We start from the raw sequence: 14,752 nt of genomic DNA on the forward strand, positions 1-14,752 counted from the left end.
ACCGAAAGAAATTGTAAAAATATTTTTCTACGCATTTTTATAATAAACCAAAAGTATGGATAGCGAAATATCAATGCCAAAAAGTTTGAGCAGTGAGGCGGCGACGGGGGTGGCGGTTATTCTAAGTGCAATTGGATTTTGTGGCTTTACGTTCAATCTACTCGTGGTAATAATCATTATCAGTGATTCCCATCATCTCTGGACACCGGTAAACGTTATACTTTGGAACTTGGCGGTACGTGATTGCGTGCAAGTTTGATAAATTTGTGCTTCAATCATCATTCAAATGTTGTTTAATTGATGATGTTTGAGTGAGACAGTCCCTGGAGTTTAATTGGTTTCTGAATAATTGAGCTTTTTCGAGGGAGCGAATGCCACAGCAAATTTTTCACGGAAAAACCTAGCGCTTTGTTTAAGAAATTCTGTAGAAATTCTTGGGCATAAATTTAATTTTTTCTCATGATAAAATCAAATTGAAAAAAATTTGGAAAATAATCCCAAAAATCTGTATATTTTTCTTTAAGAACAAAGCTTCATAATTTTTTATAGAATTCCAGAAAAAATATTTTCGTACATGAGATAATTGATTGACGTTAATTGTCAGTCGTTGACATTTTTCATCAAGACAGACGATTTTTCGTTTATAAATTGAATAATTAATGATAATAACTTGTGCAGAAATTTCTGAAAAGTAAAAATTGAAAAATCGAATTCTGCATTTTTCGATAGAATATTTTCCAGTTAACATTTCTATTGCTGCGGAATTTTTCATTAAAATTGGCCAACAACTAGTGGAATGTTTAATAGACATTCAATAGAATTATCCAGCGAAATCCCCAGTTCTTTTTAAAATTTTGAGATTTTTTCGCACGTGATTGTGGAAATTATTACAATAATTAGGAGTCTTCAGATTACCTCAAATCGATTAATTTAACGGCATTCCACAGTCCAATGGAATTCATTGTCCTTCGTAATGAAAAAAAGCTCAAAAAACGTAATATTTCGGAACCACATTTCATTGCAGGGACTGTTCCCCTCGGATATCTTTACACGAAGAAGACGTGTTTTTCTCGATATTTTGTAGTTCGGTGATTTTTTGGTTGCACTCCTCGGCAACCCCCTTGCCCTCGTGTCAGCGGTGAAAGGCGGTTGGTATTGGAGCCACAGCACGTGCCTATGGTAAATATTCAGTTCAATACTTGATCCACGCATCCCCAGCGCAAATTATCCTCGGATTTGTGATAAATCGTCATCATTAATATTCAGAGAAGGTCGAGGAAAAATTACTGATAATGAAAAATTTTCTATTCATTCCAACGATGTATTTTTTTGAAATCCGTGAGCTCTTGATTTGCACCAATAAATCGCTTGATCCAAATAGAAAATTATTACATTACTATTTCATTTCCAACTAATTGTTTTTATCGAGGGAGAAGTGAAATGTGCGAGGGAGAATTGAATTTTGCATTCGTGCGAATAGAATTTCATCGAAAAACCATTTCCATTAGTTTCTGGCCGATTCTATTCAAGAATTCTATTGAAGAATAGAAAATGTCCCAAAAAATTATTTTATTGAAAAATCCGTGTAATTTCATTTTTCTATCCAGATATTTTCTGCAGGAATTCCTCCACATAAACTTTCCAATTTTTTCCACTCTATTTTTCTTCTCCTGTCACAATAAAAATGAACAAGAAAAAAAAAACAAAAATCTGAGAAAATTCTACAGAAATTTTCTCAATCAATTGTATATAAAAATGGAGGTCCATTGATTTTTTCTATAGAATATTTTCCATTGAACATTTCTGTTAAAAACCCGCAGACAAGCTGTGGAATTGTTCTATAGAATCAGCCAAGAAGTAATAGAAATTTCAATAAAAGCTCGATCGAATTTTTTTACCGAATTTCTTGGGTTTTTTCATAATTTTTTTTTTCATACGTGAAATTTTTTCTCAATATTTTTCTCCGCGCTCATTCCTTGAGTCGTTGAGTCACGAAGTACAGTATCAGAATACTCGTGGAACATCACCTGCTGCTCATTAGATCCGGCTATTGGATTGCATGAATCTATTGTTACCAATTATTGCTGTGATGTGAAATTTCATAGGTATGCCTGGATCATGTCTACACTGGGCTTCGCCAGCATCGGAAATCTCACGATGATGGCACTCGAGAGATATCTGTTCGTGGTCAGACCAATGTTCAGTGTGAGCATCAAGTGGGTGATATTTTGTTAAAGTAAACTGAGATCCGATCAATTAGCCCCTCATGTATAGATATACCCAATTTTTATTTTTTTGCTCATTGAAGTAGTTTTGAAGAAAATTGCGAGCTAATAAAAAACATTTGCTAGTTACTACTTTTTTTAAAATAAATTTTTGAAAAATCACCCCTGAAAAAAAAGGCGTTATCCCCCCTATTTCATTATTTCCAAAAAATTTTATCACCAATCGGTAGTAAATTGTTTGAAGATTTTTGCGAGTTAAGAAAAAATCGTCAATGCACTCCTATTATTGTGTAAATTAACAATTCCAATTTCAACTAAAAGCCCGAGTTGTAAACCCGAGTTTGTAGCAGCGATGTCAGATAAGATATGAATGTTTATTTGGGCTCAAATGAAAGAGTGGGTCGAGAAATGACGTGCCAGAGCCTCTAAACATGACAAATGTCTCTAAAGATGATGTCTGTTTTCAATTGAACAGCAGAGTTGTGACATCATTGTCTAGGAGGACAATGGGGTCTAGGAGTATGTATAGAACGTTGGCGTCTAGGAGTCTCCCCTGGTTCAAAACCATCTTTAGAGGTCCTAGCACGCCATTTCTCGACCCGCTCTTTCGTTTGAGCCCAAAAAAACATTCATATCTTATCTGACATCGCTGCTACAAACTCGGGTCTTCAACTCGGGTTTTCAACTGAAAGCCCGAGTTGTAAACCCCAGCAAATTTTTTCCAGAGTTATCTCAATTGGACATTTTCAATAAAAATTCCGTGACATGAATTTTATAAATTTTTTACACTATTTTTTCTCGTTTAATAATAAAAAATAGAAAAAAAAATGAGTAGTGGAATTTCTATAGAGAAGGCGTATTCTATTTATTTTTTTGAATAATAATTTCCATTTAATATTTCTATTGAAAAAAAACGTCAAAAACTAATAGAAATTCTATAGAATAATTCAGCGAATTTGTTGGGTTTTTCCATAATTTTTAAAAGAAGAACGATGAATTTTGAAAAAATCGATTTCCAACAGAAATTCATTCATTTCGTTCCACCACTTCACAACCCCATGTCAATGATAAATACCCCCTGGACAACGACCTGCTCATATATTTTTCCAGAACTGCTATGGTACTGAGTGGCATCGTGTGGGTGTACGCTGTCAGTCTCAGTTTGCCACCCTTCTTCGGATGGGGCAGTTACGGATATGAGCCGGGTAATGTATCATGCAGTGTCTCCTGGGAGGTGCACAATCCGGCAACGCACAGTGATACATACATTGCATTCCTATTTTTTTTCGGAATGATTGTACCTGTTATTTTGATATCGGCTAGTTACTTCGGCATTATTTCGACACTGAAGAAAGTTAAAAAACGCACAGGTAATTACGCTTTTTTCATTAATGTCCAGAATGTATAACAAAATTTAATGAAAACATAAAGCGCTTTCTCGGAGAGATTCTATGTGGAATTCTATTTTAAAAAATCTGTTTTTTGCGTCAATTATGTTGAAAATTATGGAAATCTGTTGATTTTTTTCTCGAAAATATCTCTTAACAAAATGTAAATCTTTAATAGAATTGACGCAAAAAACAAATGGATTTTTCAAAGAGAATTCTAACAGAACTTCAATAGTAATTCAATAATTCCTCGAAGAAAGCACTTGGCCATTCTATTAAATTTTTTCACACGTGAAATCTCTCTCACTTTTGTACGAAAATTCTCGCAATTTCGAAATGCTTTCTTTCTTTCTCTATTTGCTCTTGCAATCCGCTGTGAATTTCTCGAATGCTCAGGTAATGGTGAAGAATTGTTGTCCCCACGAGGAACATGAATATTACACGGTGAACATAACGACTAAAAAATACTGCAATAAAGTTTGTTATTGGGACATGGAAATTCCTTTCACGTCTCGTCATTGTTGAGTCTCAACTCGTTCTGGGCAGATGTCGGGAGCAAATGTTCGGGTCGGTAGTTTCGAATTATTATGTTGTGAGGATTTTTGGAGCATATGCACTCAACTTCGGTTCAGATAATCTCACACGAGTATTCTGGAATATGAAGAGCATTGGGGGATACTGTCAAAAAAGTAATCTTCCACTTTTGAGCGAATGTGAACGAATAAGTCTTTGCGAATGCCTGAGGGCGCCTCACGGACACGACTGTCTCATTCCTCTTTGACCAAAGAATTCTGAAATTCCCGACGATTAACGCCACCGAAATCCAATCAATCATGTGCGTCAAAATTTGAATGAAAACCCTAGCGAATTCCTCACACGGAGAGATAAGTTGGATAAAAATTACTTAGAAAATTGTGGCAAATCATTTTACTATATTTCACTGTCAATTCTATTGGATTTCTATTGAATTTTCTATCACTTTTTGGCTCATTTGCACATTATTTTTCGATGAAAATGTTCAATAAAAAATATTCTGTAGATTCTGTAACAGAATTCTCGTTAGGCATTTACTGCAAAAACAAAAACAATTGAATTTTTTAATTTGTCAACCAAAATCTAATAGAAATTCAATAGAATTTTCTATCGATTTCGAGGTTTTTCTACGGATTTTATTTTGTGTTTGAGCACTTGGATTTGTTGAAATTGGCATCACATGGCTACTCGGAAGTATAAAAACATGGAGCTACAGAAAAAAGTAATCCTCCACTTCCGAGAGCACACGAGGAAAAATCGTGATTAATACCCCCGGACTCTAGCATCAGATTGAACAGAGTCCTAACGTTTCTAACGACCGACAGCCGACAGCCGAAATTCAATCAATCATCCGACGAATTTACGAACTTAACATTTTCCATTCGAGAGTTCCGAGTTATCTCGATTTCACTCCACTGTTTTTTCTATTGTCCACGTTTCATCAACCATTCAAGGTTCACTCGGTAAATACCAGGAAGAGATTTTTTACAATCCGGTACGAAGAAATTTTGTATGAAGCACGCGGAGAGAAAAATACAGCAGAATCCCCGTGGCAATCACGTGTAAACTTCATTCTTAATTCCCTTTGTTGGCAAATTGACGATTGCCGTTGGAAAATACTGCAGGCTAAACATTTGTTTATGGTAGGAGTAGACTCTCCATTTTATTTGCCTTGAAATTGAAGTGTTGAATAAAAAATAAATGTTGAACAATGAAATAAGACATGAACCCGTGGAAAAAAAATCCGCAGCTAATCTGCGGGTTTGTTTTCGCCCCGAATTTTCATTGAAAAAACGAGAGAAATCAATTTTTCTGTACAACTTATTCTATTGATATAATTTGTATAGAAATGCCACCGCAAATTTTTCAAGATTTTTTGTTCATCTTTTTTAATTGAAAAGAGAAGAAAACTAGGGTGAAAAAAAATTGAAAATTTATATCAAGGAATTCCGAGAGAAAATGTCTGAAGGGAAAAAATTGTGAAAGATGAAATTTTCTTAGTTTTTTCTATAAAATAATATTTAGAATTTTCTATCTGATTTGCTAGGTTTTTCTATGATTCATTTACGCGTGAAGATAAAATATGTAAAAGAGTTATAATAATAATAAATAATACGATTGAAATAGAAAATAATGTAGAATGACTGAATAATTGAAAGAATAAGATTCATCAACTCAAATCATGTGAAAATCTCAAGGATATGGGACGAATAAATAAATTTAAAAAAATTATTCATACCACGTTATTTTTATAAATTCACCTGATTTACCCTCTGGTTTTCATCACATTGTTCGGTACTCCACGGAAGTTGACTTTTACCACAAAGGGAAACTGCAGAAAATCTCAGGCAGTGTAAACTTCGTTCGTCCTAGATTTTGACACAACCGCAAGAATCCTTTTTCCTCGCTTGATTTACAGATATAGCCGTTTCAATGGACCATTCAGTAGTGAATATTCACGTAAATGGACTTTTTTTCCGGGAGAAATGTCATTTTTCGAAGTTTATATTCTAAATTTTACTTGTGGGTGGCAAGAACTGGCAATAACTGAGTCTCGCGAGACTTTGTGTTATTTTTTCACTTCTAGATTAATTATTATCAATAACAGTTGAATTATTATTATTATTACAATATATTATTAATAATATTGTAAATAATAATAAAAATTAATAATATTATTGATAATATTATTATCGTAAATAATATTATTAATAGACTGCCGATTTATCACAAAGTCAATCAAAATGTTTTTATTAAAAATGACTTTTGATTCAAATTTATTTAGGATTTTAATTTTCAAAATTAAAGTCATGTTTCTACGACTTTAAAATCATTCACCAGAAACGCTAAATGAAAACACAACTGAATCCGAAAAATCCACCAATTCTATGACATTTCGTCATTTACCAAATGCACTCGGTGAATGTCGCATGCATTTCACATTGTGGCCCACTCGATGCACTCCAATAATCCAAACAGAGTAAAAATAAAAACGGTTCGGATGCTCGGGGGTGCACAGAACCACTACCCTGTCATTTTTATTGGATTCTTCTCCCCGTGTAATTCGAGAATTTTTCGTGAATCCGATATTCATTGTAATGAAAAATAGATAATATGGGTTGAATTTCAATTACAGATTAATAAAGTCACATTTAATCCTAGCAATTCTAGAAAGTAAATTTAGTTGCTGGAAGATTTTTTAAATTTTCCGCTGAAAGAAAAAACAATTTCTTTACGTGGGAAATTGCATTTATATTCAATCAATTGATGATAGGGTTGTTAGTGAATTTATAATCATGTGGAATGTTGAAAATTTTCGTTGCGGTTCTTCGGAATTTTTATCAATTGATAAAAATTCCCAAACGACTGGAATTTCATCAAAATTGACAGAAATCAGGAAAATTCAGGTGAAATTTTTTTTGGACTTTAATCAATGGAAAATTCTGTCGTAAAAATTCATGTTTTGTTTGATAATGCAAAGACTTCGAGGCACTCTCGTCTTTTTGCTGATAACAAATTAATAATTTCATCATCCCCCCCTCCCTTAATCGAACCTGATGTAACGAATAATTAAATTTAATTTTTTTTCATCGAAAAAATTGTCGAAATAAATATAAAAATCGCGTAACTCTTTCAAACGCATAATTTCGTCGATATATTTCCGTCCGAAACTGCGAGAATTACTCGACTGTCCTTAAACCATTCCATTAATATTAATTTTCCCTCCCAGGTGGTACACGAAGACGTGAAGTAAAAGTGACGAAAATGGTTGCACTAATGATTACAGCATTTCTCATTGCCTGGACACCGTACGCAATACTAGCGCTAGCAGCTCAATATTTCTACGTAAGTCAATTACAATGAAATTGAGTTACAACCCCATTCATCACTCAATTCTGTTAACCGATCGGTATATTTCAGTTCCAGCCATCACCTCTCCTCGGTGTATTACCAAGTCTACTTGCTAAATCATCGATATGTTATAATCCAATTATTTACGCCGGTTTGAATGCCCAGTTTTCCCAGTCGGTGAAAAAATTACTGGGTATCAAGGAGGTCAGGGGCAGCAGGAGTAAGGCAGCCATGAGCAGTCAAACGACTGGTATCGTTTTGACAACCAGAATCGAGAGAAATTGAACTCACGATTGTCAGCAGTTGTTAACGATGAAGATTAAAATTAATTGAGAACGTCACGAGTTCTCATGTACGAAAATAATTCATTGAAAAATCTAGATAAAAAATTCTTCAAAACGAGTTTTCCAAGTTTTTTTTGTTTGATTTTTCCAACGAAGAGAAAGATAAATAATTTTAAAAACCTGGAAAATTTACATCGAGGATTTAATAAAAAAAAATATAAAAAAAATAAATCTGAAAAAACTTGGAAAATTCGAAAATAATAGAATTTTCTATCGAATTCGCTAGGTTTTTCAATGAATTCCTCGTGCACGTAGTTTTCTGCAGAATGACAAAAAAAGGGCCCGTTTTGCCCCAGCGGTTTAAAAGAAAACAGATGAAAAGCCTTTTATTCGAGATAATTTATTTTTGTAATTTTTCGGGAACTTCTGGGCCAAAGCGAGTCGTTCTTTATCTAGAGGAAAATTTTCTTGTCATTTTGATGACATCTGTGGAAATTATGAAGCGGAATGAGTGTTCTTTGATTGCGAACGATGTTCCGAATGTGAATAATAGAATAACATCGAAAACCATGAGTATCATCGCGTCATCAGGTCTTCCAGTCTCTCAGATGTGGATTCATTTAATAATGATAAAGTTTTACTGCTGTGAATAAAGTCAATAGGTTCTGAGAGACGTTATGGTACAGTAGTCAAGTGGTAAACGTCGGGAATTTAATTTTGATTCATTAAATACCCAATTATCCCGGTAATGAGTGGCTCTGCGAGAAAAAATTATGAGACATTTTCCATCGGAAATTTCCTTTTCTATAGAAAAGATCCTTTGATGTTTTTCCTAAACTCACTAATTTCCGTGTTAAGTTGAGGGGAATAACGAAAAAAATTGACTTTTTTTTTCAATCGTTGATTATCTCTGTAATGAGAGGTTCCACGAAAAAATATCAAAGGATCTTTTCTGCAGGGAATTTGCTCTTCCACGTCAAAGGTCGAGATAATTACGGTGACAAAAAAAATTACTGAAATGGCGATGAATTTCATCTTGAAAGCCCCGAATTTTCTGATAAAATCAAAGGCAAGTTTCAATTTCAGTGAAATTCAAGGAATTTTGCAATTAAAAATTCACAATTCAATGAAAAATTCCCTAAAAACTGTAAATTTTCTTCTAATTATTCACATTTGACATAAATAATTGAAAATCAGTCAAGTTGAATAAAAATTCAGGTAAAGAAGGGAATTTTCTTCAACGGAATTCGAAATTTGAAACGATAAACATTTTTTCTCTGCAAAAAAAAAGATAAATTTAGAAAAATGACGAAAACGTCAAATCCACATTCATCACTGACTGATTCATCACTTGAATACAGAATTGTGGGCGGACTGTCCATCGCTCAATCATGCGAAAATATAACGGTACACCGTGTTTGACCATCCGGCATTATTACGAGAGGTATCGCTGCCACTCCACCGAGATGTCCGCAATTTCACTCAGTCACACCAGGTGTTTACTCTATATAGATCCAACTACCAGTCTTTACAGTCCACTGTCTCCATCGCCGTAACTCGTTTGTCATTCCAATCCCTATTTTCGCTTTTGCAAATACCGTTAATTAGTATTTTACGCAGGTACAGAATACATTTGTTGCCATTGTGCAACGATATAAACGAAATTATCGTGAGCCTACGAAATAATAATCAATTGCGTTATTTACTGTTTCACTTTCTTCATTTCTATGTTGCGGATCTTTTGAAGGATCGCTTTCCACATTAGTCGCTGAGGGAGCAAGTGGGACGAATCATAATTGTTTAGTGAATATTTAATAATGCAGTCATTTTAACATTTTAACAATTGATAATCAAAATTTTCAGGAATTTAAAATCACTCAAAAATCATGATTCGATGGAAAAATTAACGACAACTGTAATTTTCTGTTCAATTATTCAATGAGAATTAACTAAAATCGCGGAAAATCAGGTAAGTACTCTTGATTGTCCAATAGAATGAAAATTTAATTGCATTCAATTTTAACGGGATTTAAATTTTCGCAAAAAATTAAATTTGAAAAAAATAACGAAAATTCTGAATTTCACTTGGGGAATTTTTATCTTTCTGCTGTTCAAAAATGAGGAATTCCTATGGAAATTCGAAATGTCATCAAACACGAAAACTTCTATCGAGTGAAATTCCGCCATTGAAAATTCAAAATTTGCTGACAAAATTTACAAAAATTGTGAATTCCACTTGTAAAACAATTTTCGATGGAATTCCACAATTTTTTTGTCGTTATAAAAATGCGAATGAATTATTTACAGACATTCTGTTAACTTTGAATCATCAACAATAGACTTCAGATTTTTCTGGAATATTTCCGAAGAAACTAGTTCAATTACGAATTCTCGTGGATGAAGTGGTGGAAAAAATTGGTATTTTGTCGTTGAAACGGCGAAACTGAATCCTCACCCACGACAAACCGAAACCTGCACTCGTCTCGAGATGCAACCCGCCATCCGAGAAAAGCAATCACACCAATATCCTTTCTCCCGTAATTTCTTCTTTCACATCCGCCCCCCCCCCTCCCCATAAACAATTTTTATTCCCCCGAATGATTCACTTTCTTTTTCACAATTCCCTCGAAAATCGTTTGTTTTCTACGGCAATAAGAGACAGAGTCCCTCGGCCGTAGTTCACCTGCTCGTGAAAATGAAACGATTGAGATAAACCCCCTTCCCCAGAGAGTAAAAAAAAAGAGCCAAAAAAGTGGGAGGCAAAACTCTCTCTGTCTCTCCTCGGGGGCCCAATGATTGTCGACTAGTGGTCAGTCAAACTTTCACGCTCCGCGTGAATATTTCAAAGCAAAACTCTCGCGCGCTGAATTTTCCTCATTTCCTCCTCGCCAAAGTCTATCGCCCAAATCACCAATAAAACATATGAAATAAGTCGAGTCGAGCGGACGAAATTAAAAGCCGACAGAATCGACGAACGACCTAAAGTAATACCAGAGCTTAAAAATATTTTAAAAAATGTATATTTTACTACAATAAATAATCCATGAGTGGGGATTTGTAAGTGTTTTTAACCGTGAAACGAATCTATCGTGAAATGTGGAGTAATTGTGATCATCACTGTACATTATTATTTAAATCCACGAAATTACTAGAATAAATGAATAACTAGGTGGAACGAAATAAATGAAAAATGAGATAGTAAAAAACTGGAGTGAGTCTAAAGTTTAAATAACCATGAATTAGTGAAGTTTGTTCATGTCTATTCAATGGAATCACGATGCGATGAAAAATGCCATGATAATTCGTTAATTTAGCATGACAAGGGATTATTTAGCATAACAAAAATCGGAGGTAAATCACTGAAAAGCCTTTGCAAGAGGACGAAGTCTACGTCTCGTTGTGATCGAATGCTATAAATTATCGGTCATCAGTGGCTGGAGCCCCAGAGTACTTGCGAGTTGTATCGGTGGAGACTTTGGAGGGCATCTGTTTGTCGAGAGAAACAAAATGTTGATGGATCTGATGATCATCCTGTGCTCTGTCACTGGTTTCACCAGTGGTTACAATGTACTTTTGGCTACTATGGGCGGTACCAAGTCGCACACTGTGCCATTTGTTGCGCTTGGGACAGCTTTGAGGGTGCGAGGACACAATGTCACTCTTGTCAGTGCTTTTCCCGGGCCAGCGGCCAACAATGGACTGCGGGAGCTGGTGCCTTCCATTCTTGAGGTGGTTTTTTCAATTAATTTCCGACGGGGCTTTTTCGATCAGTTAAGTGAATGTCGGGATCAGATATTTGTGAATGGAATGGGGTATTGGATTGGCGGGAGGGGAGGGGGAATGCCCGAGAATTTTAGTCTTTTTTAATCACAGCAGATTCGAGAGGAAATTCTTGGGGGTTTCAACTGAAATTCAATGGAAGCGTTTTCCAGCGGAAATTCGTAACGGAAAATTTTCTTAAGAAAAATTAAGAGCTCTCAATTTTTCTGGAGAACTTGAGCTTTTCAAATATTTTTCACGGAAAGTTCTCGGCTCAAATGTTCTGCGTTTTTTGTTTGATATTCTTCTTAATGAAAAAAGGGAAAAAATAGAGTCGAAAAACTTGGAAAAATCGTGTTGGGGATAAATGAAATTCTGCTGATTTGTTTATCGGAATTTTTTTGCAGGAAAAAGAACAGTGAAGCTGCGGATTTTTTATTAGAATCGGCGATAGAAGAAAGTCAAAGTTCAATAGAATTTTCTGCAGAATTCGCTAGGTTTTCCTAGGATTTTTTTTTCGTGCGTGTAAACTCTCTTAATTCTAATAAAATGGCGAAACTACATGAGAAAATTTTTCGAAATTTTCAACTGCCTAGATCCCGAAACATCGGAAATGCCAAGTTTTTAGGAGATGGGATAGTTTTGCGGAAGAATCCTTCCCGCTCGTTCTTGAGGAACTCGGGGATTGTTAAAAGTTGTGAGGGTAATGACGAGTGCTGCGGGAGGAGAAACATCTAGTTCACTGGTCAATTTTCTGAAGTCACGAAGAATAATTGAATTTTCATGATAAAGATTTTTAAAAAATTCTGTTCAATTTAAACGTCAAATTCGTTAATTTTTTTTTATATTTAATTTTGCACTGGAATTTAAAAATATAATAATTCTAATAAAAATCACAACTTGTTGAGTAAAAATTCAACAAAAATAGGGCAACAATATTCTTCTATTCAATCAATTAATTTTTTAGTATTAATTTATTCGCGATTGCAGAAATTTGGGGGCAAGTGTTAATAAAAATTTTTCTCCACGAATTTCCAAGAGTGAAGAATCGGGTCCTTCACTCCTCAAATATCTCCCGCAATATCCACAAAACGGTATTTATTCTCTCTCGACAAATGCAAATACTGTTGAAATAAAATATTTACGATGTTCTAAAAGGCTTACATCGGCAACTACACGTCAGAATGGGATCTCGTTGGCGCGCGATACAGAAACGAGTTGCCACTTTCACCGTGGGATGCAATGCGATACGGTTGGGAGTCTTGCGAAGCGCTATTGAGAGATGAGAGTTCAATTGCCGGACTGAGGAGGCCCGAATTTTCCTCGGAGGATGCTCCGGAGCGTTGGGATGTCGCCGTAATCGACGGAGCATTTCCGGAGTGTCTCCTGGGGATTATCCACCGGGAAAATATACCGACCATGATGCTGAATACGGTGAGTTGATTAGCCAACCGAGAAGATTGAAGCGGGAATTGAAGTGCCTCCTGAGAGGATATTTTTTCACCTGAATATTATCTATTTGTTGCAAAGAAAAAATACAATGGGGAAATTAGCTGTAGATCGAGGTGATTTGTTCGATTTTCAATCAAAACATTAATATACCAAATTACTCTGGATTTTCGATTAAATAGCAATTCAAGAATTAATTTACCTGAATGTAGAAAAAGAAAATTCTAATGATTTTTTCTATAAAATAATTTCTATTGGACATTTTCAATTAAAAAATAATTCCCTAGGATTTTCCCTGAAATTCTTTCGGGCATAACTCTAAATAAAATCACAGAATTTTTTAGAAAACACTCCCTAGGATTAGTCATGATCCATTTTGTGGGAATCCCAAAATGTCATGGAAAATTCGAGTTTTAGAAATTTCATTATAATTTTTCACTCTACGTCTACTCGTGCATCGCCGGAGGGGACAGTATCATCGGCATATCGAGCTGATCAATTATGAACGATAGAAATTTACATATTTCGCCACCTGTGTGAGGTGCTAACACGAGTTTTTTATATCGACGCTCGAGAGATTCCGGCCTCTGGGTGGTCCCGCGTCCGATAGTTGATTAATTGAATATGTTTGATAAAAGGCACCGCTACCAATTTAGTGATGACTAGGATTGTCAGTAGCTTGAGAAAGTCCCGAAATTCCCATTCTTCACGACTTTTCGTAATAAAAAATGAGAGTTATTGTATTAAATTCTGACACATTTCAACGAAATAAAACTCTCCATTCGAAATTTTTCCATCCATTTTAACAACATTTCCGCTGTAAATTAATAAACTCATTTATTTTAATGAAATAATTTCAACCGAATGAAATAAATAATTCATTCATTCGAAATAAATTCTCTATTAGAATCCAAGAAACATTTTTTTTCATTAAAAAAAAACTATTCAATGTGAGCAAAAACGCGAATAAAAGGACAAAATTGTTATTTGTTAATTGTTATTCAGTTAAAATAAACAATTTATCTTAGGGAATGATTTTTCTCCCCGTGGAGGGGAATTTCCTGGAAAACCGAATTGGGCATTTATTCGAAAAATCAGTGTTTCTAGGAAAAAATATCAACAGACTCGTGGATGAATGCAATTCCAAGAGGAAAAATTCTCCGATATTACGTTTCCTCTTGGAATTGTCCATTATGAAGATGCCTGAATGTGCAGAAATATGCAGAGAGTGCGACTTATTTCACGTTTGGTTAGTTCGCGACGATTTCACCAGGAATTCTTCTTCATTTCTCGGAACTTGGTGAGATTGGAGGGTTCAGGTGGTTCCATCCAAGAGACCGGGAAATTCCATTCTATCGGGGACGTCGATTCATTTCGGTTCAGTAGGTCTTGAGAGGAAGGACTTTTCACTCGATCAAACTTATTCCCGGAGTATCTTTAAAATTACTGGGGCAAAACGGGCTGTCGTAAAACATGAAATTCCCGCTGTTCAGAGATGTTTTATATTTATCAAAATTTTTGATGATGACGAGAGCGGCCGCGCGTGCTGCGCACGCGGTTTCTCATCTCACGTAGTGGCGCTTCGGTTTCAGTCTTACGCTTACGATTATTCGAGATATTTCGGGATCGATTTCTTTTCTCCTTTTTACGATAGGATACTTTTGAGAGTTCTGAATAACCCATCGCTTAAATAGTTGGAATCAACGTTCACCCGGCTAAAAAATTCGATTTTGGCGAAAGTCGACTTTCCCCCTGGAAAAAC

At 35.1% G+C, this 14,752-nt stretch overlaps 2 protein-coding genes across 2 annotated transcripts in view; both read left to right on the plus strand.

Annotated features, from left to right (window-relative positions):
- The first annotated feature begins 55 nt into the window (after nt 1–55).
- Nucleotides 56–7,783, plus strand: LOC107039979 (pinopsin-like). Its single transcript, XM_015259864.1, has 6 exons — nt 56–235; nt 1,085–1,179; nt 2,106–2,216; nt 3,336–3,595; nt 7,377–7,492; nt 7,568–7,783. The coding sequence occupies exons 1-6, from the start codon at nt 56–58 to the stop codon at nt 7,781–7,783; spliced, it is 978 nt and encodes a 325-aa protein (XP_015115350.1).
- A 3,282-nt stretch (nt 7,784–11,065) lies between these two features.
- LOC107039994 (2-hydroxyacylsphingosine 1-beta-galactosyltransferase) overlaps nt 11,066–14,752 on the plus strand; it is a 13,029-nt gene continuing 9,342 nt past the window's right edge. The window contains exons 1-2 of the mRNA XM_015259880.1: nt 11,066–11,511; nt 12,700–12,975. Of these exons, the coding sequence (XP_015115366.1) occupies nt 11,290–11,511; nt 12,700–12,975 (498 nt within the window). The 5' untranslated portion in view covers nt 11,066–11,289. The remainder of the gene's footprint in view (nt 11,512–12,699; nt 12,976–14,752) is intronic.

The sequence above is a fragment of the Diachasma alloeum genome, unplaced genomic scaffold, assembly GCF_001412515.2.
Source record: "Diachasma alloeum isolate Michigan unplaced genomic scaffold, Dall2.0 Dall_scaffold_00315, whole genome shotgun sequence".
Taxonomy (NCBI): domain Eukaryota; kingdom Metazoa; phylum Arthropoda; class Insecta; order Hymenoptera; family Braconidae; genus Diachasma; species Diachasma alloeum.